The sequence below is a fragment of the Prosopis cineraria genome, unplaced genomic scaffold (assembly GCF_029017545.1).
Source record: "Prosopis cineraria cultivar Desert tree isolate PC_DT_omini unplaced genomic scaffold, ASM2901754v1 PC12, whole genome shotgun sequence".
In the NCBI taxonomy this organism is placed as follows: Eukaryota; Viridiplantae; Streptophyta; class Magnoliopsida; order Fabales; family Fabaceae; genus Prosopis; species Prosopis cineraria.
This window is the reverse complement of record NW_026555343.1, coordinates 42433075-42441489: the sequence shown is the minus strand read 5'-3', so window position 1 is coordinate 42441489 and position 8415 is coordinate 42433075. Positions and strand designations below refer to the sequence as shown.

At 30.9% G+C, this 8415-nt stretch overlaps 1 protein-coding gene across 1 annotated transcript; it reads right to left on the bottom strand.

Moving 5' to 3' along the window:
• Positions 1-3935: 3935 nt before the first annotated feature.
• LOC129287495 (cytochrome P450 703A2) lies at positions 3936-8194 on the bottom strand. The gene is made up of 2 exons (XM_054923679.1): positions 7215-8194; positions 3936-4621 (listed from the first exon to the last, which is right to left on the bottom strand). Exons 1-2 carry the CDS (start codon positions 8133-8135, stop codon positions 3998-4000), a joined length of 1545 nt encoding a protein of 514 aa, XP_054779654.1. The 5' UTR covers positions 8136-8194; the 3' UTR covers positions 3936-3997.
• Between the last annotated feature and the right edge of the window lie 221 nt (positions 8195-8415).

Sequence of the window (8415 nt, the reverse complement as noted above, 5' to 3'; positions counted from 1 at the left end):
TCATAATTCATTGTCATAAAAAATATGGTAATGTGGATATATATATATATATATATATGGTAGTGCTTGTTAATATTAATTAGGACCTAAGGGAGCATTTTAATTAAAAACCATAGAAGAGAGATATTTATTTGAGTTCCAAAAAAATTTCAAAATTCTCTACAATATTTCTGGAATCAACTAAAATAAAATAGGTAGCTGAAAAGATCGAAATGTCTTTATACAAAATTAACAATTAGTTGTTTACTGCCTAGTTAACTTTACTTGTTAATTACTTATTTGTACTTCTTAATTTTTTAACAATACCTATTAAATAGTTAATTTCATAATTTTATAATCTTAAGCACATTATTTATTAATTTTATAACCTTAATTATTAATTTATCAACATGACTTGTGAATCCTTTACAAGATTTTTTCATTCAATTTGACCAAAAAACATCATTTTTAGTTATTAATTTTTTTATTTTATTTGTTAATTTATTAATATCAATTGTAAATTATTTAAACTTATCTACCAATAATCATACTAATATTAGTTGTTAATTATCTAACTTGTATTTATTAATTTATTAATATCAGTTATAAATTATATGACTTGTCAATAATCATATTAATTTAATTATTTTGTCCTAAATATAAAATTATTAATTATTAATTTTTTAATTTTACTTATTAATTTATTAATATTAATTGTGAATTATTTTTTTTTCTTTTACAAAAATGTATTTCAATCTTTTCAATCATTCGTTTGATTTCAATTTAGTTCAGAAATCCTACAACCAATTTTAAATTTCACTGATAAATTTCGTTCTTGTATGGTCCTTATCTGAAACTCTCCCGGAAAATAATGTCTTCATCTAGTGTGAGGTCAGCCATGTGCACTTTGGGAATGCAACATTTTCGAAAACCTTTTAAATTCTATAAAAAAATAATCACCGTAATTGTACGTTCTGTCAAAGACTCATAGTGATTCAAATTACTTAAGTACTCGAACAATTAAATACAAATAATCAAGTTACACGTAGCTCAAAAAATCATTACTTACAAGACAAGTCACATAATTTGGCTTCGTATGAAATTTACATAATTGTACTAAATTTAATTTCTTTGTTAATTAACTTGTTAGACTACAGCGAGAAAAGGACCGCTAAACAAGCCAAAGCTGATGGACTTCTCAGCAAGGGAAGGACTTGCGTAATATAAATCTGGTTTTGCTTTTTTTATTTTCCTGTTTCTTTCTAGTTTCCGTTGTTATAAAAAAAAAAAAAACTGCGAGAAAAGGATTTTGTGTACTAAATTTCTTTGATGAGAAGAAAATTCGTTAATACTAATGTTGTCTTACATACTCCCTACCTCCGGTTCTATAAAGGGCATAGAGAGAGGATTTTATTTTATCTTCTTTATAAATTACATCATTAAATTTTTATTACAAATATTTCACTTTACCTTCCATTAAATAGTAGAGAGTGGGCAAAAAAAAAAATAGTAGAAAGAGAAAGTATATTGTTAAGGTATATACATCTAACAAGAGTGAAGTTGATAACTTCTTAAATTTTTAAACAAAGTTAATTAATTTTAAATTTTTCTTAATTGTAATAAAATATATGAGAATGACTTATAAATAAAATCAATTGAGTAATTTTTATTCACAAAACAGTAAGCAACTTAATCACAAAGATAAGGATTAATGGAGACTTGCAAAAACCAAGTGAAGAAGGAATGTGATGGAGGCATAGAAATAATTTTCAAAAATTCAAAACATAAACCATCTAAATATACCTTAAATATTCAAATTGTAATTGTCAAACTTATTAGTTAGTTGGGTGATGATAGTAAATGATTGATTTCGTGGTTTTTGGGTAATTGATGGAAATTAATGTGATAATTAGCATATCAGGGGTCACAAACCTGAAGATAAAGACTTGCCGGCCAATGATTTGATTTCTTCTTTCACCAACTAACCAAATTTGATTCTATTTTATTTTCGGTATGCAAAATTCAATTTAACCCTTTGATTATTATTTGAATTTCTCCGTAGTCATTACACATGATTTATATGGAAATTCTATCCTATTTAGGTTACTTAAAGTCTGTTTGATGATTTTATTTTTGAGGATTCTTTTTGTGTCTAGAAGATTATATAGATAGTTTTACTTTTTTATAAAATAAATAGTTATAGAAATAATTTTGGAAAATTCAAAACATAAACCATCTAAATATACTTTAAATAGTTCAAATTATTTTTCGTATAATAATGCATGCTTGTAAGAAAAGATCTTAATGTTTGACTTGTGCTAATTTTGTTTGTCAAACTTATATAAAACTTTACATGTTGCTATTATAAGGTATTTTTAACTACTTCACCATAATAAAAAAATATAGTTAATTTATTAATTTTTTTTAAAAATATAATAAATGTTTAATTTTATTTCTATTTAGATGAAAAATTTTAAACTTTATTGTCGCTTGCCTTTAACCATTATTTTCTGTACCCAATGAATTGTATTAGTATAGGTCACAAAGCTAGTAAGTACTTCCAACAATTCAAAATACAAACCCTTTTTTTCCACCTAATCTTGATTCAAAACAGTAAATACTAATTGTAAAAAAAAAAACTTCTATTTTACCAATTGTACTTATCAATTTAGATCTTTGCGTTTATTATGAATTTATAATATTCTTTTCATTCATCATAAATGGGAACAAATGGTAAATAAAACTATATATATGTTATGAAAATAAAGATTTTATATTCTGAATCAGAGTATCTAATTAACCTTATGTGTTAAGATTAAATTATTATGCATGGGAGAGTTTTGACTTCGAGTATAATGAAGTTAATTAGGTGAGGAGGGTGCACGTAAATCATACATGCAGCGGAATGGAATCGGGAAGCCTCCCATCTGACTGCCAAGTGGATGCCAATTTAACTGTGAGCTACCAAATGTGATTGTCCATCAATAATAAATTTAATTTATTGGACAACACATTCTTTTTTACGCACTTTTTAAAAGTGAAATTCATTTATTCTTTTCCTTCTTCATTTTATGAATAGTTTATTTTATGTATCTGGTGCAAAACGTGTGGGGACCCAAAATTTAATTATTTCGAATAACGCTGAAATTAATAGGTGGCAAGAAAATCAAAGTAATTATTTTTTATAAAAAAAAATTGAATCACATAATTCTCATGTACTGTAAATTACAAAAAATTCCCTTGTGTGTTTAAAATATCATAAAAATTATATTAAACAAATGTAAATTGGGTGCATCTCATAAAATTTAAAGAGAATTTTCTTCTGCCATGTGATTTCTTACAAATTACGCGCGCGCGCGCGTTGATGTGATTTTTTCCTCAAGAAATACGCCATGATAATAAAAGGGATTAATATTTTTAGATAAAGATTATATAATTATAAATATTTCAAAAAGAATTTGTAATTAATTTTCTAATAATAAAGTGGCAAGAAGTGCGAACATGTATTTAATTGGGGGAAAAAACAAAGAAAGAAAGTAGCATGAACACGACGCTCAGTACTCACGTACTACAGATTTATAAAAGCGTGGAAAATGTAAAAAGTAAAAGCAGATTCTTCAATCACAAGCTTTGGGTCCGTTCAAAAGAACAAATGAAGCAATCATAGGCTTCGGTACACTTGGGCGTCAAAACTTGCTTGGACCTAAACTTTTATCTTCTACGGTTGATGCTTCCAAGCTTTTTTTTAAAAGTAAAATTGAAGTCCATTAATTTCCATATAGAAAGAATACAAGTAAATGTCCATTTCAGTTGGGTTTACACTTTATACTGTAACAATTATGACAAGTAAATATTTAACTAATATCAAATTTAGCGTTAAGTTATATATGTTAAAAATTCTGGTAGTAAATATTTAAATAAATACACCCAGATCAAGATTTAAATAAAATTTAATTTTTTTAGGGGGGCAAGAATTATTATTTTTTATTGTAAATATAGAAAAAGTTAATTATTGTCATCAATTATACAAATGTTTTGGCAAACGTGGCCTAGCGATGGCGGTCAGGGGCTCGGCCTTGGGCATAGTCATTCCATAAACCTCTGTGGTATCGACACGGTCCAGTGGGGTCCAATCAAAGCAGTGAAAGAGCCGAGCCAAAGCCATCAAAACCAAAGTCACTCCAAGAGGCGCCCCAGGACACTTCCTCTTCCCAGCACTGAACGGCAAGATCTTGAAGTCGGCTCCATGGCTTATCTCGACTCGGCTCCCGTCAGCCGGCCAATGCCTCTCGGGCCTAAACTCCTCCACGTCGTCCCAAATCTGGGTGTTACGGCCTAATCCGTGGGTGTTGATGAAGACACGTGTCCCTTCAGGGATGTGGTAGCCGTTGATGGTGGCGGCGCGCAGGGATTCGTGTGGGATTAGAAAAGGCCCGGCTGGATGCATGCGGAAGGTTTCACGGACGACGCAGCGCAGGTAGTTAAGGTGGGCCAAGTCAGATTCGGTGACCATTCTATCGGGACCCACAATACAATCAAGCTCTTGCTGAATTTTGTGAAGGACACGTGGATGCTTAATCACTTCTGCCATTGCCCATTCGTTAGTGACGGCTGAAGTATCCGTGGCTGCAGCTATCATATCCTGTACAAGATATCTCATACAATAATACCTCCTATGTTTTCTCTCCAGGCCAAAATTGATGATACAAGCAAGCACTTGAGTACTTTTCATATTTACGAATAAATTTATAGAAATCAAAATATATATAAACCTTATAATGAATTACACTGTCATCTACCCCCTTCGTTAAAAAATATAAAATATTTTTAATTAAATCTTATTTTTTAATAAAGTAGTTATTTATTTTCAAACTAATCATATCTTTTTATATTTATCCTTATTAAACACTCTATAATAAATATAAAATTATTATTAATAGAAATATTTTTTTTAAAAGTAATGATTACACTTTAAAAGATTAAAATATCTTATATTTTTTAATATTTAATTTTTTTAAAATATTTTATATTTTTAAAGAAGAGAAATATAAATTATTAGTAAAACATGTCTCAAACCTTTATTATGATGAGGAGAAGTCCATGACTGTGCAACTTTATGTTTGGATAACATAACCTTTAATAAAGCTCTTAACCAAGACCTAGATTAGGATTGAAGTTAAAAAAAAAAATTGTGACTTCTCAAAAGAACTTTTAAACCAAAACCTGATTTATCAATTTATTTGAGCTTTTTTGCATTTTATATCACGTAATTTATCAATTTATTTTATCTTTTTAAGATTTAAAATTTTTGACATTATAAAATTCATGTCCTTTTCGATCATTATAAATTTAAAGTTATTTTTTAAATTTTATCGTCCAAACAAATTCATGTTTGTCAAATCAACATTTTTTTAAAAAAAATATCCAAACACTACCGTCATTAAAGTAACTGATTTTACCTCAATTTCACTTTGCATGCTTCAATTTATCCTAAACTTTAAAGTTTCTACTTTTGACCCAAACACACCTGTAAAAGTGTGACTGACCAGAAAACAAATAGGTGAGAAAATATGTTTGGGTCGTTTATATTTAATTTCTAACCTTTTTACATGCATTTAATTTTTTTTTGTTGTAGCATATACTTTTTATGTTTATACATTCACGCTACTTTTCCCGTTTAAGTAGAATTATACACAAATTTCTTAGTTTTTCAATAATGTGCTAGAAATCTTTTGGCCTGTAAAATTTAATTAGTTTGAGTTTGTTATGTTGAACAAAACGTCGTGGGTGGGTGGATAAACAACACTAATATTAATTCCAAAAATGCCGATATTAACAAAAACAATAATATTAATTAATAAGAGAAACAATCAATTTACCCTTCTTTAAAGGGTGATGAGAACTAATCCATATATATAGAGCTGAAAAAAAAGGGCTAGCTCGACTTTATAAGGCCAACCTTTGACAGGCTCGTGCCTAAAAAAGCTAACTTATTTAAACTTGAATTTTCTTTAGGGGGCTTATATCTCAAGCCCAACATTAAGTATAAAAAAGCTTAGGGCTAATCTTGTAAGCTTTGAGTTCTTTTACTTTTTTATTTTTTTTAAATTAAAAATAATTCATTCATTGCATTATAATATAAAATATTACTTCAATATTAAATTATATAGACAACATTTTAATTTTTAATATCAACAATATCTTGATTATGCAAAAATTTTCTTATTTCAAATAATAAAATATTAAAATTTATGAATTCCTAATTCAAGTTATACAATACAAAATTATATAGATATAAAAATAATCTATTATTAAAAATATAATTTAGAAATATTAACATACATATGTAACATGAATTAAATTATTGTCTAGAATCTAAATTAGATCAAACAATTATTTTTTTTCTAAATATATCATTGTCTAGAATTAAATAAATCAAAGTATTGTGTAAATTTTAATTCTAAAAAAACTACTATAACAACTAAATATTTAAAAAATTATCAAAAATATCAATAATATTATCATAATAAATAGGATTTTAAAATATAAATAAATAAATGGGTTTAAACGGGCTGATCCTTGACCCTATAGGGCTAGCCTGTTTAGACCCTCATTTTATTAGGACCGGCTTTTATAAGCTCGTGTTCTATTTTGAAACTTTAAAATTCAAGTTCGGCTTTAATAATTATTTGGCTTAAACAGGCTGGTTCTACGGGCTCGGCTCATTTTTCTGACTCTACTTGCATGAGATGAAGTGAGGTAACACTCTAATATACTTCTCATTTTGTATAATGATAAATGACTCTTTACATGGATTCAGGGTCACCAACTAATTATATGATCAAAACCAATAACTAACTAATTCAAACTTTCAACAGAGTCGCATTTATATGTTGCATGAACGATGAAGTTTTAAGAGGAGACATGCAATATTAAATATTACAACTTGTCAGTCTTCACCTAATAATTAGATATAGAAATATATAAATAATAAAGGCCTGAACTTTCCCTAATAATTAATCTCCTATGATTGTCTAGTTTGTTATTTTGGTTTTATAAAACGTCCGGCATGAATGACCGGTTCACTCGTCAGTCAGTCTTCACCGTCATTATTCGATAAGTTGTGTTTATAAAAATCGAACTTGAATGTCACGCGTTCTCCGACACACAGTAGGAGAGACTCAGTGCGAAGGAACGCATTTCAATTAAATTAAAATTAAAATTAATAATAATACCTGGATCAAAGCTTTGATTTGGACATCATCCATGTGCTCCTTTCCATGTTCACCAGGCAAGGACAGCAAAACATCCACAAAGTCCATTTCATCATCAGCATCATCTCGTTGCCCTCTTCTGGTGGCCTCCCTGTGCTCTTGGATGATCCTGGAGTGAAAGTCGTCCACCCTTTTCTCCACTTCCCTCATCTTCTTCTCGCACCCATAAGGGTCTATCCACCTCCACATTGGAAGATAATCACCCAAGTATATCACTCCCAACAGCCAGAACAGCTCATGGGTTATGTGCATGAATTCCTTTGCCTCTTTTGGCCCTGCTGCTTCCGACCCAAAGTATCGTTTCCCCACCAACATCCTCGTCACGTTGTTCATTGAGAAGCCTCCCAAAACTTCCCTCAGGTTCACGGCCTTCCCTGACTGGGCCTGGGCCCAAACATCCCCCACCAGGTGCTGGGCCTCCTCTTCTCGATGTCTTGCAAACGACTCCAGTCGCTTCCTCGTCAGCAGGTGCTCCATGCAAATTCTCCTCATCCTCTTCCAGTGGGGCCCCAGAGGAGCTAGGGCTACATCTCCTCGCCCGTACGCTAGATGAACGGCGGCAAGGGTGTGGGGGCGAGACGCGAAGACGTCGTCCTGGCCGACAAGGATTTCACGGATGATGCTTGGGTCATTGGTGGTGATGGCGTGGATTTGGCCCAATTTGAGGTAAACCAGGGGCCCATATTTGTCACACAAAGAGGCGAAATCTCTGTGTGGGTATTGGCCCAATTGGAGGAGGTTGCCCACTATGGGCCACTTTGGTGGGCCTGGCGGAAGCTGATCCTTGGATTTGCCCAATGGCCTGTCCGCGAGCCAATGCTGGATGATTTTAGTGACAAGAGCCGCACAGAGGAAAGCTGAGAGAAATGCTGCCAAATCCATTACCGGCACCAGTTCTTGGAACTCAAACAAGCAGAGTCAAATTCATGTTTGTGTTTCTCAAATTTTTCACAAAATAAATTTTGAGGAATAGTGAACGGACTTGAAGTCATATTTATACCTTGATAGACTTCGTGATTCACAATCTTCGCGTGTTCTTTTATTTAGTTTTGCTCTTGGTAGAGAGTTTCTATTTTATGCTCATGCACTTAAAGTTTGCGCCTTTCTGTGGCACGGTTATGCCTTACTATTCTCCATCAGTTCATTTCCTACTAAAGAAATG

What these genes read in the sequence shown, in the direction of transcription:
- LOC129287495 (XM_054923679.1), bottom strand. Translation starts at nt 8,135, where the DNA reads ATGGATTTGGCAGCATTTCTCTCAGCTTTCCTCTGTGCGGCTCTTGTC. An exon ending in AAATCAAAGCTTTGATCCAG is followed by an intron (nt 4,622 to 7,214) that starts GTATTATTATTA and finishes TATCTTGTACAG; the next exon opens with GATATGATAGCTGCAGCCAC.